At 46.3% G+C, this 25,000-nt stretch overlaps 1 protein-coding gene across 8 annotated transcripts in view; it reads right to left on the reverse strand.

The window, feature by feature from the left end:
• SYT7 (synaptotagmin 7) overlaps positions 1-25,000 on the reverse strand; it is a 215,023-nt gene that overhangs the window by 71,811 nt on the left and 118,212 nt on the right. For all 8 annotated transcript variants that reach the window (XM_075566944.1, XM_075566943.1, XM_075566950.1 and 5 more), the window contains one exon: positions 13,198-13,301. In XM_075566944.1, coding sequence (XP_075423059.1) covers positions 13,198-13,233 — 36 coding nt within the window. In that variant the 5' untranslated portion in view covers positions 13,234-13,301. The remainder of the gene's footprint in view (positions 1-13,197; positions 13,302-25,000) is intronic.

Genomic DNA, 25,000 nt, shown 5'->3' on the forward strand with positions numbered 1-25,000 from the left:
TCAGCCGCACTATTTCAGAGGGTTGGGGTTCCTTACAATGCATCTGATCTCAGACGCGCTATTAGAGAGGGTTGGGGTTCCTTACAATGCATCTGATCTCAGACGTGCTATTAGAGAGGGTTGGGGTTCCTTACAATGCATCTGATCTCAGACGTGCTATTAGAGAGGGTTGGGGTTCCTAACAATGCATCTGATCTCAGACGCGCTATTAGAGAGGGTCGGGGTTCCTTACAATGCATCTGATCTCAGACGCGCTATTAGAGAGGGTTGGGGTTCCTTACAATGCATCTGATCTCAGACGCGCTATTAGAGAGGGTCGGGGTTCCTTACAATACATCTGATCTCAGACGCGCTATTAGAGAGGGTTGGGGTTCCTTACAATGCATCTGATCCCAGACGCGCTATTAGAGAGGGTTGGGGTTCCTTACAATGCATCTGATCTCAGACGCACTATTAGAGATGGTTGGGGTTCCTTACAATGCATCTGATCTCAGACGAGCTGTTAGAGAGGGTTGGGGTTCCTTACAATGCATCTGATCTCAGACGCGCTATTAGAGACGGTTGGGGATCCTTACAATGCATCTGATGTCACACACACTATTCGAGAGGGTTGGGGTTCTACATAATTTCACAATATAATCATAGGGTTCCTTAATCCAGGGGTGTGGAGCGCCCCCCCCCCTGACTTTTTTGTGCGGGTGCGGTGGTTGCAGAGGCCCCGCACTGAGAGCGCGAGGCATCTGTAACTCACTTACCCGCCTTCAGTCCACGCGTCTCCACGGCAACGCGGCGTCAAATGACGCTGCATTAGAGATGGAGGGTGCAGGAAGTTTGCGCACCCCTGCCCTAACCCAAAAAACACTGCTCTAAACTGGACATGTTACGGTCCTGTAGCGTTTCCTGATAAGTCTTATGCTGTAGATCATGCACCATCTCAGTAGCCTCTTTTTACACAATCTCCAATTTATATACGTCATTCCAGATATGGTCTCCGTGACTGTACCCTAGGTGAGGTCTCACCAATCTATAATGTGGCATCACCCGCCCCCTCCCTCGTCTTTCTGCTGCTAATACCTCTCCCTATACATCCTAACATCCTGCTGGTTTTTATCCATTGCTTTTTTTTTACATTGCTCTCCTGTTTTTAAGTCTGCTGAAATAATGAGTCCCAGTCCGAGATCCATTTCCTCTATAATAACTGACAATCTAGTGCCATTAATCCTGTATTCTGCCTTTGGATTTTTATGACCCAAGTGCATTATTTTGCACTTTTCTGCCATTAAATTGTAAGTAGTGATACTCCCTCCCCCCATCGCTCCATCCCACTTTGATTACAGATAAAAGGGGTACCAGTAAAAGAAAAGCACCGTTACTTCCTGGCATTTTATCCCCCACGTCAGGAAGCCTAATGATGGTGTGGCTTTCTATTGGACACGCGTGTCCAGGGAGACTTCACCCGCCATTTTCTTCCCTCCGGAGTTGACTGTAACACGTTACTTTTACCGGTAATTGCCTCCAGAACCAGGGTTTTTTCAGAGCTGAAACAGCGCGAATCGTTCCAGCTCTGGGGACCTCCTGCCTCCCAACCCCCTTAGTTAAAGTAAAACGGAGGGACAAGAACAATTCTAAACAGGGGAAACCTCTCTTTTAAAGTTAGCAAAGAAGGGTGGGTAGCCTTGTTGGTCATTTTTTCCATGTACATCTCAACCCCCTTATAACGCTGTGCTTGGGGTCCAAAGAATCACATTGCGTTATAAGCGGATCGCGTTAGAAATAATGTACAATTGTATGCATTGTACAATAAAGTATTTAAGACACCAATAATCGTGTTGTAAAGTATTCATAAATACAAAAATTGGGAGCCACCCTTACATAGCGTTATAAGCGATCCGCGTTGTAACGGATCGCGTTATAATGGGGTTGAGATGTACTAACAAAGGAGGGGAGAGGGAGCAGGGCGTATGATACCTTTGGACCAACAAGTAGTTGATAGGTTACAAGCTCGAATACCTCAGGGTCCTTTATTGGGTATGGCAGAAAATACCATACCGTACCCGATGGAGGACCCCCAGAGGTTTGAAAGGTTGTATCATATCAACTACTTGTTGGTCCAATAAAAGATATCATAGAACCTACTCCCTCTCCCTCTTTCTTACTTCTTTTAAAGTTAGGAACGACCATAATACACACAGCTTCAGTTTAAGGCTGAGAAAGCCACAGTGACCGCAGGGACGCGTCACAAAGCCTTGGCTTTTGCCGAAATATTCCCCCCATGGTGAACATTATTTCCCAACCTCTATTTCCTCCAGGAGCAGAAAACGAGGCTAAAATGATCAAAGACATGACGCTGCTACACCAGGCAGTGCTGACGTCTCTCTGACTAACCTGTTTTATATATAGTTTTACCTATGAATTATTAACTCCCCTGCGAATGCGGCTGGCAGGGGAGAGCGCCTTTTAATGGGGACTGAAAAGCAGAAAACATTATTCTTTTTCTTTTTTTCATCTTCTCTCTGTTAGAGATGACTGCATTATTTCTTTTAACTGTTCTACCATCCCAAGGAACAGGATTAGCGGGCTCGGATATGGACCTGCACAGTGGATATGGAAGAGAATGACTGTTTTGCTGCTGCGCTGTGCCTATAGAATATACTTTTTATTCACATACTCAATAATGAGGCATTTTTATTTGCCCATCCAGAGTAACATTACTTTTTTTATTTACCCACCCAGAGTAACACCACTTTTTACATTTACACACCCAGAGTATCGCTACTTTTTAATTTGCACATCCAGAGTATCCCCACTTTTTAATTCTTTTTAATTTACACACCCACAGTACCACTACTTTTTTTTACACACCCACAGTACCCCTGCTTTTTACTTTACACACCCAGACAGAATACCATTACTTTTTAATTTACACACCCAGAGTACCACACTTAGAGCTCCACTGTCATTTAACAAGGAATTATTTTCAAAAAGATATTCTCTCCCTTTCTTGAAATAGTTTAAACATTGGGTAAATATCGTCCAAAGATCTCTGCTATAATGTATAATAATTTTTTTTTACTGTAGCAACAAAATAATCTTTATTAAACAAATGTAATACTTAAAGCAGCAATCCCAGGTGCTCATTTACAATATATATATATATATATATATATATATATATATATATATATATATATATCAAAGCGGTGACCATGCAGCAAGCTTAAGCCTATAGGGAACCATGTTAAAAATGGTTTTTGAAGCAAAAAGTGGCACTGTGTGCTCATTTGCATGTCATTTCCCAGAATCCCTTGCTGCAGTGGAAGTGCTGTGTGCTGGGTGATAATGGGGAAAGGCGGGGTTGCAGACCTGCCTAAGACATGCAGATGAGCATACAGTTGTATTTACATTTGCATATTTGCTTTGCTGTGGAGGGTTTTTGTCACTTTTTTTTACTCACCATAACTTAACTCAGTATTATGGTTGGCCCATCCTTTAGCTTCTTTGCATACCCAGTTAATCTACCCCACACTGATGAGACCCATTAAGGTCGAAACAGCTGTCTGTGGGTGGTTTTCTGGGTATGCACCTTAACCCTGGCTGTGCTCAAAGCTGTGACCATGCAGCAAGCTTAAGCCTATAGAGAACCATGTTAAAAATGGTTTTTGAAGCAAAAAGTGGCACTGTGTGCTCATTTGCATGTCATTTCCCAGAATCCCTTGCTGCAGTGGAAGTGCTGTGTGCTGGGTGATAATGGGGAAAGGCGGGGTTGCAGACCTGCCTAAGACATGCAGATGAGCATACAGTTGTATTTACATTTGTATATATATATGCTTATCTTTTATGTATGTATGTATGACGGGGTCCCACAGAATTTAACTGCGCTATTTTAAGCTCTGGGGTCCCCTGGCTAACGAGACACCAGTGTTTCGTCTCCCTCTTGGGCGCTTCAAAATGGCCCGCCAATCCACGGGCCAATAGGAAGCCACAACCGATGAAGGATTCCTATTAGATGGCCTTGGGCGCCATCTTTGAAAATCCAGAAAGTGCATTGGCCCCGATAACTATAAACATCTCGGAAACCAGTGGTTCCCCCAGAACTGAAAACAATGCGACCCCCTGGCTGTGCTGCCATCAGGGTGAGGGAAGGGTGGGGCAATTATCCCAGGCATCTGGTGGGGGCCTGGATACCGATATTGGAAGTCGGGCCCAACTTCCCTACAACCCTCACAAACCTGCCCACCCGCCTCACTGCTCAACAACCAGGGGCTCAGGTCAAGACTTCAATCGTGGGCCTCAGGAATCTTGGTGGAGAGCCATCGCTCTACTTCCAGTTATGTAAACGAATACCTATACTGGGCGGGATTGCTGCTCTAAAGTAAATATTTGTCTGTTTTCATTTCTTAGAAAATTCAGAAGAATGTTTTTCCTCAAACGAGTTTCTGAAGAAGCAGGGAGGCGGAAGTTTGTCAAATCAACTTTAAAACAATATTTGAAAATAGTTATAGGTGTCTGATTTTTATAAGAACACAAAATGACAAAAAAAACATAAGACTCATTAAACATGTCGCTTCTATTGGTTCATTTTGGTCCTAGGAGGGACTGCAACATTACCCCACCTCAAACCAGTGGATGAACGGCACATACACAAGGGGCTTTAAGACTTATAAGTTAATCTAGCCCTAAATGTTCTAAATTATTGTGAAAAACATTTTAATTCAGTGGTTCCCAACCTTTTTTTACATGGTACAGCACCTGCTGTGAACCCTCAATTAATAAATCTTATCGCCTACTCTTCAGACTATTGCCAAGAAAACTGGGTGACCGATCTCAGGCAGTATAGTGTCCTGAGCTTGTGGGGTAACACATGTTTAATAAGGCCCCAAACAGCGCCTCAGTGTGTGAGGACAGCACGGGTCGTATAGCTGTAACTCACTACAGGAGCTTCCAAAGTCACGCCCCACAATGCTCTGCTGCTGTGGGTGCAAAGCATTGTGAGGAGCGACTTTGGAAGCTACTGCTGTAATTGAAGTCACTTTATCTCCCTGTGCCTCAGGCACCAAAAACATAGATTGTAAGCTCCACGGGGCAGGGACCTGTGCCTGCAAAATGTCTCTGTAAAGCGCTACGTAAAACTAGCAGCGCTATACAAGAACAAACAATTATTATAAATGAAAGCTACACCACCCACGCTAAGGTGCAGCTTGGGGCCTTAATAAGTGCACAGTCACCACACAGGCTCAGAAACCCACTATACTACCTGGGAGCTCCTATTACAGATTTTTGGGGGTGAGAACCTTGGAGACCTCTCTCAAACCCCTAGGGATTCCCGACCCCCCGTGTTGGGAATCACTGCTTTAGGAGAAAGAAAGACTTTCTCAATTATTTTAGAGTTTATTTTGTATAGTTGAAGTTTTGTTAATGATGTATTTATCCTTAAAAAATGTACATAATAAAACAAATACAATTCACAGAGATAATATTGAATTAATTAAGGCTACCAAACATCATGGATTGGCTGGTAAAGTGCCGGTTTCTGCATGCCTATCCTGGTGTCCTGAAAATCCAGATGTCTTCTTCAAGGCTTCCTGGTTTCAACAAATTGATCAGGACTGGGATGGCTTCCTGTAGTATCTTAGAATGGCTCAACTGCTGCGCTTGGCACATTCACTTCCCATAATCCTTTGCAGTGCTACCCCCTGTATCTCTCATGCATCTCTTCTTCCGGGAGTTGAGCAAAGATTCTCCGGTGAATGAAAGCAGCTTCAATAAGCGAGACTACACCCCTCATGTTATAAAACTTTTCCGCTTTAGGGGCTCATTCTATACCCACCAAAACGGAAACGGTCCAATCGGCTGCTTCGGTGGCTAAAGCCTGTTATGTAATTTAATAGCCATAAGTTAAACAGCCAAAAACATTAAAAAAAATTATATAATGCAAAAAAATAAAACATAAGCTAAATGTAAAAATATATATTTCATAAGTAGTCTGTGATAATAATATACAGGATTCATGCATCTTGCACATACAGTATGTACTGCATTGGAACAGTTGGATTCCACATTTTAATACATTAAGTCTTTGTAGAATAGATGTTTAACCTCCACTTCCCCAGGCATGCAAGAGGTTAACAGTTAATTTGCGCAGGGACAAACTCACAATGACCTGCCGGAGGAGGGAGTGGAAGAAGTGTACAAAAGAAATTAGTTTAGCACCTTTGTGATGTGACGGGAACTGATCACATCACTGCTATTCCTGTTTTGCCGGTCGTCTCGTGTGAAAGTCCCGCTGTGGTTTCTATAACATGCCTTCGCGTTGCCTTCGTCCTTTGCCATCCCATGATCCACTGGGAAATCCTCCAGTGGTAGTTTGGATTTCAGAAGGAGCTTTTAAAAAGGTCTTTAATGGGAATTCTCTAATGGCCTGTGTTACAACCGCATTCGGAATGTACAAAGCTTCTATAAACTGATGCGAACGGAGCATAGTACTGCTGTGTGTGTGTGTGTGTATAAATAAATGTGTGTATAAATAAATATATATATATATATATATATATATATATATATATATATATATATATACATACATATATATATACACGAATAGACGATACCGTTCTATGGCTAACTAAATGCTTTTATGTGTGCGAGCTTTCGAGATACACTGATCTCTTCTTCCGGTGGTGTTACAATGAATAAAGCAAGCAAGGATTTTACTTAAAAACAATGCATCCTGGAATGTATCTGTGACTGAAGCCTATCCCTCCCCCCTGTGCAGTATGCGATTTATGACTTAAGGTGTTAAATGGTCCCTGAATGTTAGTGATGTAAGAGTGTGTGTGTGTGTGTGTATGTGTATGTAAATATGTATTTTGTTAGCCACAGAACGCTATCGTCTATTCATTCAGCGCTAGTAGTGAGTAAATATGTGAATAGTGATTTAAGGGGGTGATATAGTAAATATAAAACTAATACAAGTGTACGGGATGTGGTTAACAATGTGAGATAATAATAACACAATATAAAACGTGATACATTATATCAAACCAATCCCAATACTAATGATGATGAAATGTCCAGTTTCAGGAAACAGTCCTTAAGGAGTGGGCAAGCTTCTTTAGTGATCTAGCCTGATCACAAAAACCTACAAGACAAAAAAGAAAAGAAGCGCCAGCTCCATAGCATAATACTGTATGTAAAAGGAATTTATTATAACATGGAGTAGTGACCAGGACTTGCACTCACATAGTGGGTAAAAACACATTTGTTTGAGACAATCTGTATATGGACGCTAGATGCTGGAGGACGGATCAAGTGATAATATCACTTAGACGACAGAAACCATGTTGCCAAGGCTGTGAGGGGTACTCATCTGTTGTTGGGAGAACTTTAGACAATTTCCTGTCTTCTCCGGTGCCAGATGTCACAGCTCCTCCGTAGTGCCACCACCCGCTCTAACCGGCATCTCAGCCACACTGTAACCGGTGAATCGGGTAGTGCAGAGCAGAGCACTCACACGCACACTAGACTTCCTGGTCCTGCGTCCCCACGTCCAACGCGTTTCGTCACGATTGTGACTTTCTCGACGATCAAGTCCTGGTGACTACTCCATGTTATAATAAATTCCTTTTACATACAGTATTATGCTATGGAGCTGGTGCTTCTTGTCCTTTTTTGGCATATATATATATCACCAAATCAAATCACCAAATCAAATGCGGTCGCCTGGTGAGTTGTTTTGGCAGGGAGGCATTTTGGCATTCTCCTCCTCCAACTGCACTTAAAATGGCGACGTGGCTAAAGCAGCACGCCACATGAGCAGTGTCAGCCGCCCCCCCCCCCCTTAGCCTCATCTTATAGGAGCATGGGAGGGGCGTGGCACCGTCAGACAGGAGCCACCAAGAGTGTTGTGGGGCCTGGGGGGGGGGGGGGGAGAGTGCTCCTGATGCCAACATGAGGCGGGGGCAGCGGCAACGGGGAATGGACCAGGTACCGGGGGAAGGGACACACACGAATGCACACACCACCACACACACCACCCCCTGCAGAGCCGGGGTGCCCCAGCCGTCCCGGTGCTGTGTCCCCCCTGGTTCCCGCTTCCCCCCCGGTCCCCATGTCAGCCCGCGTAGTGGGAGATGGGAGCAGGGATGTCCCCCCAGGTCCCCTCTTCCCCCCGGTCCCCTTGTCAGCCCGCGAGGCGGGAGATGGGAGCGGGGATGTCCCCACAGGTCCCCGTGTCAGCCCACAGGGCGGGAGATGGGAGCAGGGATGTCCCCCCCGGTCCCCGTGTCAGGCCGCAGGGCGGGAGATGGGAGCGGGGATGTCCCCCCCCGGTCCCCGTGTCAGCCCGTGGGGCGGGAGATGGGAGCGGGGTTTGTCCCCCCAGGTCCCCTCTTCCTCCCGGTCCCCTTGTCAGCCCACGGGGAAGGAGATGGGAGCGGGGATGTCCCCCCCGGTCCCCGTGTCAGCCCACGGGGAAGGAGATGGGAGCGGGGATGTCCCCCCCGGTCCCCGTGTCAGCCCACGGGGAAGGAGATGGGAGCGGGGATGTCCCCCCAGGTCCCCGTGTTAGCCCGCAGTGTGGGAGATGGGGGGGGGGGGGGTAGCGGAGAAATCAATGGTGGTGGTGCTCGGTTGCGACCTTTCCTCTCTTCCTTCCCCCTGTGTGCGTGTGTGTGTGTGTATGGGAGAGAGAGACAGTGTGTGTGTATGGGAGAGAGAGACAGTGTGTGTGTGTGTGTGTGTGTGTGTGTGTGTGTGTGTGTGTGTGTGTGTGTGTGTGTGTGTGTGTGTGTATGGGAGAGAGAGAGACAGTGTGTGTGTATGGGAGAGAGAGAGACAGTGTGTGTGTATGGGAGAGAGAGAGACAGTGTGTGTGTGTGTGTGTGTGTGTGTGTGTGTGTGTGTGTGTGTGTGTGTGTGTGTGTGTGTGTGTGTGTGTGTGTGTGTGTGTATGGGAGAGAGAGACAGTGTGTGTGTGTGTATGGGGCAGAGAGAGAGAGTGTGTGTGTGTATGGGAGAGAGAGAGTGTGTGCAGGACACCAGAAGTAACCCCCCACCAAATCACCCAGTCAGTCACCCCGCCAGTCACCCCCCCACCCAATCACCAATCATCCAGTCAGTCACCCCATCAGTCACCCCACCCCCAATAACCCCACCCCCCACCCAGTCAGTCACGTCACCCCGTCACTCTGTCTCTCCCTCACCCCCTCACCCTGCCATCCTGTCCCACCTCACCCTCTCTTTCTCTGTCTGCCTCTCACCCTCTCTTTCTCTGTCTGCCTCTCACCCTCTCTTTCTCTGTCTCTCACCCTCTCTTTCTCTGTCTGTCTCTCACCTTCTCTTTCTCTGTCTGTCTCTCACCTTCTCTTTGTCTGTCTGTCGCTCACCCTCTCTTTCTCTCTCTCTGTCACTCACCCTCTCTTTCTCTCTCTCTGTCGCTCACCCTCTCTTTCTCTCTCTGTCGCTCACCCTCTCTTTCTCTCTCTCTGTCACTCACCCTCTCTTTCTCTCTCTCTGTCGCTCACCCTCTCTTTCTCTCTCTCTGTCGCTCACCCTCTCTTTCTCTCTCTGTCGCTCACCCTCTATTTCTCTCTCTGTCGCTCACCCTCTCTTTCTCTCTCTGTCGCTCACCCTCTCTTTCTCTCTCTGTCGCTCACCCTCTCTTTCTCTCTCTGTCGCTCACCCTCTCTTTCTCTCTCTGTCGCTCACCCTCTCTTTCTCTCTCTGTCGCTCACCCTCTCTTTCTCTCTCTGTCGCTCACCCTCTCTTTCTCTCTCTGTCGCTCACCCTCTCTCTCTGTCGCTCACCCTCTCTCTGTGTCTATCACCCACACTCTCTCTCACACACTCTGTATCTAGATATCTTATTTACCCTGTACATCTTAACTGCCCTATTCTACACTGAAATAACCAATACTGCTTTCTTCCAGATCTAACTCAAGCTTCACACGGGAGACATCGGAATCCCCCCTAACCCAGAAGACAGGTAGGGAACACCTCCCCTCCAATGTATAACATTGCGGGAATGAGGGTACCTGGACATTGAGAGACTGCGGATCAGGTAAGATCCCAGCCGGGATTGCTGCTTTAGATATTGTGAACAAAACCGAAGCAGAAACTGCTATAATGAAGTACATAACAAAAGTATATCTATGATCAATAAAAACAGGTTGTGTCCTTACAGAGGGTGTATAAAAATAGAGCTATTCATGAACTGCGGATGATGTCCGTCTCCAGACTTCCCGGAACATTTCAGTCACTCACTGTAAGGGAGTCCAGGGGTCAAACTCCCTTTACAGGGCAGGAAACTGCACTGGTGTCGGGTTTCATGCAGGGGGTGTGTGAAAGTCCTAATTGAAAAGGTATAAAAGGCAGGAAATGAAAACCTGTCACTGTCCCTGTTTGGAGTCTGTTAGGAGGATTACAGACAGAGCTCCCGCCCTCAGGGATCCAGGCTGGTTGACCAGAAGATTTTGCCTGGCAACCGTGAGGAACCCAAAGTCTCACACACCAGAGAAGCCTGCACACAAAGAAGGGCAAAAGACTTCCTGTGAGCTGCAAGACTTCAAAGCTTGCAGCTGGAGAAATCGGAGACGCCGGACCAGTATCAATATCAGCATCAATATCAGATAAGACTTCCAATATTGTTCTCTGTCTTGCTAATATTATTAATATGTTTTGGAGTTGGTAATCAGTTTAGTTGGCCAGCTGTCGTGAGAAAGGGCTGCAGCAAAGTGTAGTTATTTTCCCTAATGGGAATGGGTATTTAATTTATGATTTATGTTTTGCCTTAAAGGGGCAGTAGCCTCAATGTTTTGGTTACTGTTTTGTGGAGAATAAAATCACTCGAGTTTGGTTGACCCTAAAAATTGCATGTGTGGAATCTGATCTGACCTCGCCTATAGGCCGCTCCGTCGCACTCGCGTCTTTGTGTCCATGCTGTCACGGCGCCTGCAGATCACCCGGCAGTTTATGTCACAGTGGCGGAAACGGAAGTGAAGATTTTACCCAAAGTTCTTAGAAATTCTTAGGAGGACTGAAAGGTCTCATCGTACGCTTCCCACGATCGTAACAACTGCAGCACAGCACCACTCCTACACGTTTCGTGGCGGTGTCTACTTTGTTAGGGAGTGTAAGGATCTGTGAGTCTCGCTACCCTCGGTGCGCTTCCTGCTTACCCCAGGTTCCCCTGCTTCAAACTCAGTGTCAGTCAGTTTCTTTACTCGCTGAGCCACTCCTTCCTTTTGTGCACATTTTTGCTACTTGCTAGTGCTCTTTTATGATACATCAACTCTCTGATTAGACAGCAGGACGGTGGAATCATATGGTCTCTTAGTGGACCGATTCCTATACCGGCGTCTGACGTCATGACCACGAGATTTGGATCACGACCGTGTGATTCCACTGCTGGAGTAACAACACGGCATACAAACCTGGGATTTCACTACAGGAGCAGCAGCTCCACTGACGGATGATTTCAAAGCCAGGAGGGAGTTGCTGATTACCTTCCGATTGTTTGTGTGATAACATATATCCACACTGCCTGATTTTATCTGCTACATTGTAAGTAGCCAGTTTTCTATTGCGTATAAAATTGCCTTTTAGTACTTCACTATGGTGGCTTCTTTTCATTCGTTTTAGAACTACAAGAAGTTGGAACTTTGTTATTGACTTGGACATCTTCCGCTTATTGGTCAACCTATTTGCGCCCTTTGTTAATTTTTTGTGTATATATATATATATATATATATATATATATATATATATATATATATATATATATGATACAAAAATATTTTTAGATGTTACCCTCTTGTGTCCGACGGCCCCCCTTGTGTCTGATGTCCCCCCCTGGTCTCTGGATCTGGATATCTTATTTACCCTATAAATCTTAACTGTTCTATACCTACACCGAAATAACCTATACTGCTTTCTTCCAGATCTGACTCTCAAGCTTCACATGGGAGACATCGGAAACCCCCCAAATCCAGAAGACAGGTAGGGAACACCTCCCCTCCAACATATAACATTGCTGGAATGAGGGTACCTGGACATTGGGGGACTGCAGATCAGGTAAGATCCCAGGCGGGATTGCTGCCTTAGAAAATTGTGAAGCGGGGGCATCCAGACACTGGTTAAGGGGTTCAGGAAACTAGTCATTCACATCTGGCTTTTTTTTCTAGATTAGTGAGGTCATCCGATATTTTCACTTAAACACACACACACACACGTAACAAGGACTAATTGTAGCAAAGTATAAATGTAATACAATAAATAAACTGTTATGTCAAAAACACGTTATTAGTTCTTACTAGGAATTTATTCAATTTCTGGGGGCGGAGCTAGGTGGCGAGTAGATTTTTGGGTTCAGCGAGTAGATTTTTGGGTGACAAGAAACCTCCACCGTATAGCATATAGCAAATAAAAAGATCACTTGTGAGCACATTCACATGTCTTAGACAGGTCTGCAACCCTGCCTTTCACCATTATCACCTAGCATACAGTGCTTCCCCTGCAGTAAGGGATTCTGGGAAATGACATGCAAATGAGCACACTGTCACCTTTTGCCTTAAATCCATTTTTACATGGAACCCTTATAAGCTAATGCTTGCTGTTACCACCGCTTTTAAGCACAGCATAGGATTAGAGGCAAAGACAGTCAAACCACTCACAGACATGTTTCAACCTTTTGGGTCTCATCAGTGTGAGGCTGGTTGTACTGGCTTTGCAATTTTCAAGGCTGGGTAGGATTTATATACATACATATATACATACTGTATATACACACAAATACACAATTACAACCTCACATGACAACTACTTTATTACTGACAAGCTAATGGTTTGTCTGTCTGTTTAAAAGTAACATGGACTAGAATACACTTCTCTGCTTTTATACAAAATAAATAGATATTGTATACAAATATGGCCAGAACAGCTCTTCCTCGACCTTAATAAAATGGTTCAGGGCAGTACCACTTGTTTCTTAAGCCCCTTTGACCACTCCTGCCCACACACACACACACATCACAGAATGTATATATCTGTGTATACACATCAATGCGCACACAGAGTTCCACAGTACATTGCTTGCACCTCTAAGTGGCTGAGGAGGGCACAGGTGGGAGGCACTTACCAGTTTGTGCTGGCACCTCTGGGGGGGGAGGGGGCACAGGGCATGAAAGGGGTGGTGGGCACTTACCAGTTTGCGCTGGCACCACTGGCAGATCCCGCACATGATGATGGTGACACTGAGGGTCAGGGTGAGGATGGTGGAGACCAGAATTACGTCTCGAGTGGGAGCTCCTGAGACAGGGAGAAAGAGTGTGAATGTGACGTTGAGTGTGATTGAGAAACAGAGGGGAGAGACAGAGAGAAAGAGAGAAATATATACAGAGGCGAGAAAAAGATTGTGAACCCCAATGATAATTATAGACATTCCATAGTTTTTCCATGATAACCTTCTTGAATGAAAACCAGTCTTTTCTTAAAGATCCAACAGGTTTTATAGTAACCAATCCCATGTCTTTAGAAAACAAAATGATATATGAATTACACAAACAATGAGAAATTGAGTCAGGGTACGTGCAAAAGTAAGTGAAACCCTGGATTTATCAGTTAAATTAAAGGGAATAATTAGAATCAGGTATTTAAATAATTAGGTACATCTTCAGGTGTGCGTTTGGGAGTCACCACTTTATATAAAGATCAGCAACTCCCTCCCCCTCCCTCCTCTCTCACGCTGCTCTCTCCCCCTCCTCTCATGCTGCTCTCTCCCTCCCTCCTCTCTAGCTCTGCTCTCTCAACCCTCCTCTCTCACACTGCTCCCTCTCTCCTCTCTCCTCTCTCTCACGCTGCTCCCTCCCTCTCACGCTGCTCTCTCCCGCCATCCTCTCTCACGCTGCTCTCTCCCTCCATCCTCTCTCACGCTGCTCTCTCCCTCCATCCTCTCTCACGCTCTCTCCCTCTCACGCTGCTCTCTCCCTCTCTCCCCTCTCACGCTGCTCTCTCCCTCCTCTCACCCTCCTCTCACACTGCTCTCTCCCTCCTCTCACACACTGCTCTCCCTCCCTCCTCTCACACACTGCTCTCTCTCCTCTCATACTGCTTTCTATCTATCCACTGTGTTATGCTTTTTTTCCATCTCTCCCTCCTATTCTGTTAATCATCCTCTCCTACATCCTCTTCATCCACCCGTCCTCCCTCCCTCGCTCTGCTCCTAATATCTTCTCCTCTTATTAATGATTCATTACTTGTATTACTTGTTAATAAAGTGGCACAGTACACTGTGTGTATGTGTGTGTGTATATGTGTGTATATACACACACATATCCTCACTCACACATAAATCATGAAAAGCTATTAGCACAAACATACATACATCAAAACAATATACCTCACCCGATACGAAGCTCGGAGAAGACGCAGCTTTACTTACTGTAAGTAGTGAACAAAAAGGTGTTGAATTGAAGTCCAAACTGAACACCCACATTTGTGTCATCTATGGCAGGGGTGCTCAACTCTAACCTTTAAGGACCCCCCCCCCCCCTCCAACAGGTCAGGGTTTCAAAATATCCCTGCTTTAGCACAGGTGGTTTTATCAGTCCCTGCTTCAGCACAGGTGGTTTTATCAGTCCCTGCTTCAGCACAGGTGGCCCAATCACAGGCTCAGTCGAAGACTAAGGCTGCATTTATAGTGCCGGTGACAGTGAATGCGACGCAATGTCGCGTCAAAACAAATGTACTGACGCCATCACATGCGCGTATAGTAGGCTTGACGCGATGAGACGACGGCTTGGTCGCGATCGCTGGAAGTCACTTCAATTTGATTTTTCTTGCGACCGCAGCGTGACGTCAGCGTCGCCGTCGACTGCACTAGAAGAGCGGCCTAAGTCTCTGATTGAGCCACCTGTGCTGAAGCTGGGATATGCTGGAGACCTGACCTGTATGGGGGGCTTGAGGACTGGAGTTGAGCCCCCCTGTGCTATGGTACTGTTATCAGGGCATATACCTGATGAAGGTCCCACAGGGGGCCGAAATGTCGGTGTTCAATTTGTATGATGAATATATATATATTATATATATAATATATATATATATATTTATATATAAATACTGTAGCTCTGATCAGCTCACAATGGATTTTTTGGAGTGGTATGGGAATGTAACAGGTGCTCAAGGTCTCTGTGTAAAAGGGCAGTCCCACGTATCGGGTGACGGGTCAATAGAAATATTTTTAAACAATGAATCAGCGGGATTGTCTCCTTTAGAAAGATTCAGTTAGCCTTATATTAACTGTCTCAGGGGTCTATATATCGAGGCAATTTTAGAGAAAAAAACAGGCACTGCCACTAGGTATCAAAGCATTTTGCTCCAATTTTCCCCCGCCTGCCCCAGCTTTCTCCATGGGGTGTGTCAGTAGGAGGAGTTGGGGGGAGTTACAGGTGCGCACATTATAATAAGATGCATCACATTCTACGTCATTCTTTTTCCCTTTAATTTGTGTCCCCCTCACGCCCCCCCCGCCACCCGCCCCCAATCCTCTATTCCTGAAGTGGCACAAGTCTAAAATTCTGCATCAGATGTTAGAAACTGTTCTTATATATTCCGCAGATCTGCTCCAAAACTGGATCCGTGCGTCTGAACAACACATCTCCACATTTATATACAGACTGTTTTTTACTTATTTCTATCTTGTGGAAGATGAATATGTTTTGCTTCTCTCTGGGAACACTGGATTGTAACATAGCAGCTCCATACGTTTATTTCCTTTAGAATAACTCGCGCTCCACATGTACTTTGCAAATAAAGGACCAAAGCTTACAATTTACCTGGGGCTGCTTCCCAGGGCTGGGGAAGAAGTTCTAACTCCATTCATACGGACGGGACTCAAATCTTCTCTAGCGCGGGGAAGCAGCTTTACAGCGCAACGGGATTATATGAGAATCTCGGGGGAAGCGGAGAGGTGAAGGAGGTTTGCCCCAGGCTTGTTATCAAGTGAAAGCACTTAGTCTTGCAACATCTCGTTATTTGTTTGGCCAGTCAGTACATGCCGTGTTTGTAATTTAAGCTGACCTGATCTCCGCAGCCATCAAACATAGCGCAGATTATCATCTTTTATTTGTATGGCGCCAACATATTCCGCAGTGCAGTACAATGCGGGAGGGAGGGCGATAACGTTGTTGAACAAAAAAAATACATAGAATACAATACTTGTCACATACGTATACAATACATAGAATAGATACTTCTAAAGACAAGCGGAAACAGTAGGGAGGCGGTGGCTGGGCCAAGGAGCTTATCATCTAAAATAAACATGTGCTGCTAATGTTAGGGCCTTTATACCCAGCGCATGCTGCAGGGATTCCTGAATAGAAAACCCTGAATAGTTGCCATTTTATAAACCCCCTGAGGATATCATCGCTTAATTCGACAGTGACAGAGTATCTATCCCGGGCACTAGGGTATACAGTGTAAGTGTTACTGACAGAAGTAGGACAAGCGTCAGAGGGAACCCTGTCTGTGGGAACTTGCAATTTAAGCGCAGGAGGCAGACAGAACGAATAGGATTTACACTCCTATTCACTAAGCCGTGTTCTGCCATAAAACACTTACTGACCATTCAAGTCAGTGGGCGGTAATGTGTCTCCCAGCGCTGGACGTCGGCTTGTAAATATAGACTGTAATCTGTTCTTTTATATCAATGTGTCTCCAAAGCATAAAAGCTTCTGGAGAATGAAATACACATTCAGAATAATCGATAAACATAACCCTAATATATATAGTGTGCGTATGGGTTTGTTTATATACACATACACCTGCCCTGCTTCCGTACAGCAGGATGAGGTAGGACAGGAGGAGGGAGCCACTGATTGATTTGATCCGGTTTGTCACCACATCCTCTGTGAGTGTCCCCAGGGCGCAGGCGTCACTCAGCGCGAGTAATCATACTGACGACCCTGTAACTGTCATTGGAAGAGGCAGAGACGAGCGTTTGAGGCCACCTTATATTAGGAATACTAGGTCCTTCCCCCACCCCTCCCCCGACTCCTTCCCTCTTCCCCACCGGCTCCCTCCCTCTCTCTCTCCCTCGACTCCTTTCCTCTCTCCCCCAAGACTCTTTCCCTCTCCCCCCCCCCCGACTCCTTCCCTCTCTCTCCCCCGACTACTTCCCTCTCTCTCCCCCGACTCCTTCCCTCTCTCTCCCCCGACTCCTTCCCTCTCCCCCCCCGACTCCTTCCCTCCCCCCCCCCCCGACTCTTTCCCTCTCTCCCCCTCCGACTCCTTCCCTTTCTCCCCCACCGAATCCTTCCCTCTCTCCCCCTCCGACTCCTTCCCTTTCTCCCCCACCAACTCCTTCCCTCTCTCTCCCCCGACTACTTCCCTCTCTCTCCCCCGACTACTTCCCTCTCTCTCCCCCCGACTCCTTCTCTCTCTCTCCCCCGACTCCTTCCCTCTCCCCCCCCCGACTCCTTCCCTCTCCCCCCCCCCAACTCCTTCCCTCTCTCCCCATCCGACTCCTTCCCTTTCTCCCCCGCCGAATCCTTCCCTCTCTCCCACCGACTACTTCCCTCTCTCTCCCCCGACTACTTCCCTCTCTCTCCCCCGACTCCTTCCCTCTCCCCCCCTCCGACTCCTTCCCTCTCCCCCCCCCCCGACTCCTTCCCTCTCTCCCCCTCCGACTCCTTCCCTTTCTCCCCCACCGAATCCTTCCCTCTCTCTCCTTCGACTCCTTCCCTCTCTCCCCCTACTCCTTCCCTCTCCCCCCCGACTCCTTCCCTCTCCCCCCCCCCGACTCCTTCCCTCTCTCCCCCTCCGACTCCTTCCCTTTCTCCCCCCCTGACTCCTTCCCTCTCTCCCCCGACTCCTTCCCTGTCTCCCCCCCCGACTCCTTCCCTCTCTCACCCCGACTTCTTCCTTACCCCGTCTCCTTCCCTCTCTCCCCCCGACTCCTTCCCTACCTTGTCTCCCCCTCTCCCCTGACTCCTTCCTACCTTGTCTCCCTCGTTCTCTCCCCAACTCCTTCTCTGCTCTTCCCCCCCTGACTCCTCTCTCCTCAATTCCTTCCCTCTCTCCCCGACTCCTTCTCTGCTCTTCCCCCCGACTCCTCTCTCCTCAACTCCTTCCCTCTCTCCCCGACTTCTCCTCTCTCTCCCTCACTCCTTCCCTCTCCTCTCTCCAAGACTCCTTCATTCTCCCCCACCCTCCCTCTCTCTCCTTCACGTATCCCTCCTTCTTCCGTCTTATACTATATCACTTAGATTGTAAGCTCTTAGAGACACGGATGCCATTTCCTAATGTTTACTTGTATGTCTGTAGCACTTATTCCCATTATGTCTCCAATCATTTTGCCACGCGTATTACTGCTGTGATATACATACATCAGGAAAGGGATGCTAAAGGCTACCAGTCCAAATTGTTGCAGGCTCTTCCGCCTACAAAGAGGTAGTTAGGATCTTACAAATCTGCAGCACCCTTATTGATTTCTTCAGAGACGCTAAAGCCCATATTTACTAAGCAGTGCTATTTCATAAAACACCTTCCAATGGCAGAAGAGACCTTACAACCCGTTCGAGTACATGGTCCATAGGGTGTCTTCCAGTGGTGGAAGGTGTCTTGTGAAAGAGCGCCACTTAGTAGATATGGGCCTGACATTTTCTGGGCGACCCTACAGGCTGCTCCCACTGTAAACCATCAGCCCTGGTTTATGATGATTTTAGACCTCCCCTCGCCCTCCCTGCCGGGGGGGGGGTGAAAAAACGCCGCCGTCCAAGAGGAGGCAGATGCTAGCCATGGATGCTGCCGCGCGGAGCCCACTGACAGCCCTGGCACGCAGCAGTGCCAAGGGGAGATAACACAAGCGCTGCTGGCGCAATAATCCGACCATCGGGCCGGAAACTAGCCAAATGAGCGTGTTTCCTGTCCAGCCGGCTGCGTGGGGGGAGTTTGTACCGGCTCCCAGTGAAAGCTGTGCTTTTCTCAGCCGTGAACATATTGAGCTCCCATTCCTCCTACTTAATCAGGGATGTGTCATCTGCCTTCCATCTCCCTCCTACACAGCTCCCCCCTCTCCCCCCATCTCACCCTGGGGTGGGGAGGGGGGGGGGGGAGATTCGCTCTGCTCTCCAGATGAAACCAACAATGGCATCCAGGAGCTCCAGGCCTCACAGACCCAAAGAATGATGATAACGAGCCATTAAAACCAGATATGCAATGAGGGCAGATAAGGGCTCGGCTGCCCCATTTTCGAACTCTAAAACCATACACCCCTGTCTGTATTCTTTGGTTTTAACCCATTCACTGTCAGAAGGCTGAAGCAGCTGATCCCAAACTATGTAGGTTTCCAAATCTCTCTCTCCCACCCATCTATCTTTTAAATGGGTATCTGCCCCCCTGTCCCATCACAGAGAGGCTTCTCCAGTGAACAAACCCTTTCTCATATGTTCTCTCCATTATCAACCCCCCCCCCCCCCTTGGTGTAACGCTTCTTTTTATATGAAATCAGTTTTCTTTAGGTATTTTATTAATGGATGTATCTGAAAAGATCTTGTCCTATTCCCTGTTCATCTATCCTATAAGCGGGCACATACCCCCATCCCTCTATTCAGGGTACATATCTCCTTCTATCCATACTATCAAACAGTACATATCCCCACCTTTTTCTCTGTCACAGGGTACATGTATGTATGTATGCAAGTCTTTATTTATGTAGTGGCACCCAGGTACATAGCGCGTTACAATACACATGACGTAATATTATAATACAATGGGAACAAGCGCTTCAGGCAAAACAATAGGAAAAGGAGTCCCTGCCCCGAAGAGCTTACAATCTAAGTGGTAAGTGGGGAGAACTTACAGAGATAGTAGGAAGGTGTTCTGGTAAGTGCGTCTGCAAGGGGCCAAGGTCAGTGCATATGAGATGTATAGTATCAGCCAGCGGAGCCACCCATATGCTTCGTTAAAGAGGTGTGTTTTACATACCTCTCTCCTCTATTCGATCACAAAGTATATATCCCTCTCTATCTATTCTATCACTGGGTATATTCAAAAGAAAACCAGTAGCACTCCAACAGCACCAGTATTCACTTATATAATTCATCCCGGTGCTCTATTCCATCAACTCATGGGTGCTCCAAAAGCAACGTCGCACTACAATCAAAGCAAAGGAAAAATGGAGGCACACAGTGCTATTAATGAAAAAACATTGCGGTGTATTTTATCCATTATTTGAGTAGATACAGTATCTAACGTTTATGGGACACCGCCTCTTCCTCAGATAAACCCACCCATATAGTGTAACGTAACCCTAGGTGACCCTTTTATAGTAAATGGATCACTCACAGCCGGATCCCACCACCAAAGTCCCACTGCTGGGCGCCGCCATCGAAAAAACTACAGTGCGAGGATGACGTAATCACGCAACCCGCACGAACAGGGCGCCACGTGCAGCCACGTCATCATTCGTCCGTGTGCGGTTGCTTAGCAGCATAACATAAAACAATGTGCCTTCCATGCGCCATATTAACTACAGGAGCAATCAATCATTTTGCAACAAGCGACATCCTACCATGCAAGTGCCTATACAATCTGCCTAATTGCGTATAATAGGAGTTACAAAGTAGCAATGTTCAGTGCAAATGCAATCATCAAAGGATGTGTGGTAACCATACATACTGTATGTGGTTTGCATAGTCTTTCATGTTTATGAAGAGTACATATTTGGTATTACATACACGAGTCCACTGACACATCCATGGATATTGCAGGTAAGAATAAAAAGTAGATTATTAAGGTTGTATTGCATACAGCTTGACAGTGTACTTATATCTCATATAGCCTCTAGGTTTAGCTGTCATAAAACCCTAATTCCACCAGATATTCCGCCCTGCCGTCACTTTGAGGCAGCTAATAGTGGTCTAGAGTGTAGACCAACATCGGTAAATAGCAGCACTATCTTGGTATTCTCTTCATAGGATAAAGAGTTAATACTATACATTTTAAACTTCCGACCATTCTAAGCACTAAATAAGTAGCCCGACAGTCATCCTGGCAGATTTTACTGTTAGTCCTCCAACAGAAAGGTGGCACACTCCTATCTCATAATCTGGAAACACTGGCACCCAGATACTGGCAAATTTATCCCGTAGTAGTGGGTTTTCCCACGTACGTGTTGTTAAAGGGAAAGTAGAATAGATGCCAATAGTAAGGATGGAGTCCCTAGCATTCATGGGGAAAACAGGATATATGATGTTGAAGGGAAATACTACCCTAAATGTACCTGGCCCCCATCCTCACCCACAATGTTATGGGACATTAGTGTGAACTAATTTCATTCCACTCTCTCACTAAGTCCTATCCGGGGTACTGTATCGAGAATATACATCCACCTGGCTTCGCATTGTAGAGTGCCCATAAGTCTTAAGTGGCGTGCCACCGAAGTGTCACTATCTGAGTTGCCGATATCGGGTTTTGTGCTGTGCAACTCTTTCTTTTATACTTTTTTAAAATACTTTTATAGTTTTCCCTACTTACACCAACCCACAGGAATATTTCAGGAGGTATACTAGAGCTCATACACGTAGAGAAACCCTGGATTTAAAATGTTTGCCCGTGTGTGGATGCGAGAGAAATTCACCCCGAATTATCCCTTTACACTGGGCGCAGTTTAGGTATTGAAAATTCCCACATTTGGGGATTTTCAAAAAACGTCTGCCTAGACAGTGTTACAGTGTTGGCTTTCACAAGAGTGTCCCTGATACCACGTGCTCTTCTATAAGAAAATGTTGAATTATCTTTAAACAAGTGGCCCATCTGAGGGTCACTCTGTACGATGGACAAGTGTTTTAATATACATTTTCTCCTGTTTTTGGCTTGTGTGATATACGCATGTACGAATGGCATACCATCTCTAGATGGTTTCTTAGTGGGATTTAACAAATCTTGTTGCTTGATCTAGTGTCTTGTTGCTAAAAACCCCTCTGTAAAGTGTTGTCTCATTTGTTTCATCCTGGATATCAGAGTCTCCTCGTCACTTATAATTGTTTTGACTCTTACCAATTGACTATATGGAAACCTGTTATTAATCAATGCAGGTGAAAGCTATTTGCATGTAACAACTGTTTATTTGTATGTATGCCAGTTTTAATCACTTGATTTTGAATGGTTACATTAACATCCAAAAAGTAAACTGCGCCAGCGTCAGATTCTGCTGGGAATTTAATCGTATCATGACCTGTTCAGGTATTGTACAAATTGGAAGAATTGTGTTTCGGTACCTGTCCACGGAATGAAAATATCATCTATGTAGCAGCACCATACTGTCACGGTACGTATGTACCACCCACCCTCTATTCTATCACAGGGTACATACCCTCCTCCCTCTATTCTGTCACAGGGTACGTACTCCCCACCATCTATTCTGTCACAGGGTATGTACCCCCCACCCTCTATTCTGTCACAGGGTATGTACCCCCAACCCTCTATTCTGTCACCGGGTATGTACCCTCACCCTCTATTCTGTCACAGGGTACGTACCCCCCACCCTCTATTCTGTCACAGGGTACATACCCCCCACCCTCTATTCTGTCACAGGGTACATACCCCCCACCCTCTATTCTGTCACAGGGTACATACCCCCCACCCTCTATTCTGTCACAGGGTACGTACCCCCACCCTCTATTCTGTCACAGGGTACGTACCCCCCACCCTCTATTCTGTCACAGGGTACATGCCCCCCAGCCTCTATTCTGTCACACGGTATGAACCCCTGTAACAGGGGAGTTATCCCTGTTCAGGTAATGTGCCTCTAATCCAGCAGTGTGGTGGTTAACTGCTGGTAGTCAATTAACAAACACCACCTGCCTGATTAGATTGCTTAGAAAAGCCTGTCTTTTGAGACAGGAAGTGAGACTCCTTAGCTCACACCTGAGCTGAACTTGGAGACAAACAGTCTTGAGCCCTGCCAGAAGAAACAGCAGAGCTGCTTTCAAGACACAGTGGAAACTTCTAAACCTGAATGCTGACAAAACCTGAGGAAAGGTAGCAACGCAGGAACAGAGAAGATTTTCCCTCCAAACCACAAGGAACAGATAAGACTTTCATTTATGAGACTTTTTATACCTGCTTATTTCATGCTATATGTTTGGGGCTGGGAGACATGCTTATCTAAAGGGAGTGGTGGATTGCATAGTATTTCACTAGAAATACTCCCAAGTGAATAGAAGCTTTGTTTACCCCTTGTTTGGATGGTTTCCTGATATTAAGGAAACAGGCGCAATAAAAGCCTTATTTAATTTCACTATAATCAGTCTCCCTAGCATACCTCTGTGAGCGTCCGCCTACAACCCCCAACCCTCTATTCTGTCATAGGGTACATACCCTCCACCCTCGATTCTGTCACAGGGTACGTACTCCCCACCCTCTATTCTGTCACAGGGTACATACCCCCCACCCTCTATTCTGTCACAGGGTACATACCCCCCACCCTCTATTCTGTCACAGGGTACGTACCCTCCTCCCTCTATTCTGTCACAGGGTACATACCCCCCACCCTCTATTCTGTCACAGGGTATGTACCCTCCATCCTCTATTCTATCACAGGGTACATATCACCCACCCTCTATTCTGTCACAGGGTACATACCTCCCTCTCTCTATTCTGTCACAGGATACATACCCCCCTCCCTCTATTCTGTCACAGTATATGTACCCCCCAGCTTCTATTCTGTCACAGGGTACATACCACCCACCCTTTATTCTGTCACAAGGTACATAACCCCTCCTATTCTGTCACAGGGTATTGGCCTCCCTCCCTCTATTCTTTCACATAGTATATATCCCCTCCCTCTATTTTTTGACATGGTACATACCCTCCCCCATACTGTCACAGGGTACATACCCTCCTGCTCTATCCTACTACAGTGTACATATTGGTGTCCTGCTACCAACTCTACACAGTTCTTCTGGACTCTTACTTCCCTTCTGCAGGAGTGGCCTTTAGAGTTTGACTTTACACCCCAACTGAGATCTGCCCGATGATTCCTTAAGTGTATTTTGTGGCTGGGAAAAACATATGGGATTTCATATATTCTTCTAGCATGATATGCTTTTCAATACATTGCTGGCACCTGAAGGGGGTAAAAATCACAAAAATTACAATTACAAAAAAAATCAGCTTTAAAAAAATAAATAAAAAAAATGTAAGAACATGTGTCAGACTCCTCTGGCGCTGAAGGCGTTAATGGAAATAGCCTTCATGTATCGCTAAGCAGAACGAGCCCCTCAGTAAATATCAGAAGTCGCTTCACATCCTATTAACGCCTCTTTGATTCCTGAACGGACGGCATTTTTATATCACAGAGTTGCGTCCCTGCCGGGGGTGATGGACGCATTGTAACTTTCTGTTAACACTCGCTAAGGTCAGTGGAAAATAATTACAGGAAGGGTTTCTCCACGCCGGCTGAAATCAGTGGGTATTATGTTTACGCAGCACGGGAGACATGAATGGCTGGGATATTACATGTCAGCTCTCTGACCTTCTGTTTTGACAAATTCACACTGACCGGACTGACCAAGATTATCAGGGACAGGCACAGACAGTGCTGGATTTATGTCTAATGTAGGGTGAACCCCGGACTGTAGATTATCAGGGACAGGTTTAGACAGTCCTGTGTTTATAACTAATGTAGGATATCCTCCTGACTGCAGATTATCAAGGACAGGTTTAGACAGTCCTGTGTTACTTTATATCCAATGTAGGATGGCCTCCCGATGGCAAAGTATCAGGGACAAGATAAGACAGTCCTTAGTTTATATCTACAGTAATGTAGCGTATTTTTTTTATACATCCTTAATGAATTCAAATATAACATTTTACATCTTATTTACACTATATGCAGGAAACATTTACATACTTATCTGAACACCCCGCCCATCTTCTCTCCCAGGACTTTATATCCCACCTCTCTCTCCCCCTTTGTCTTATTTGTTTTACCGGCTCATAACCTG

This window comes from Ascaphus truei, chromosome 12 (genome assembly GCF_040206685.1).
Source record: "Ascaphus truei isolate aAscTru1 chromosome 12, aAscTru1.hap1, whole genome shotgun sequence".
Classification (NCBI taxonomy): domain Eukaryota; kingdom Metazoa; phylum Chordata; class Amphibia; order Anura; family Ascaphidae; genus Ascaphus; species Ascaphus truei.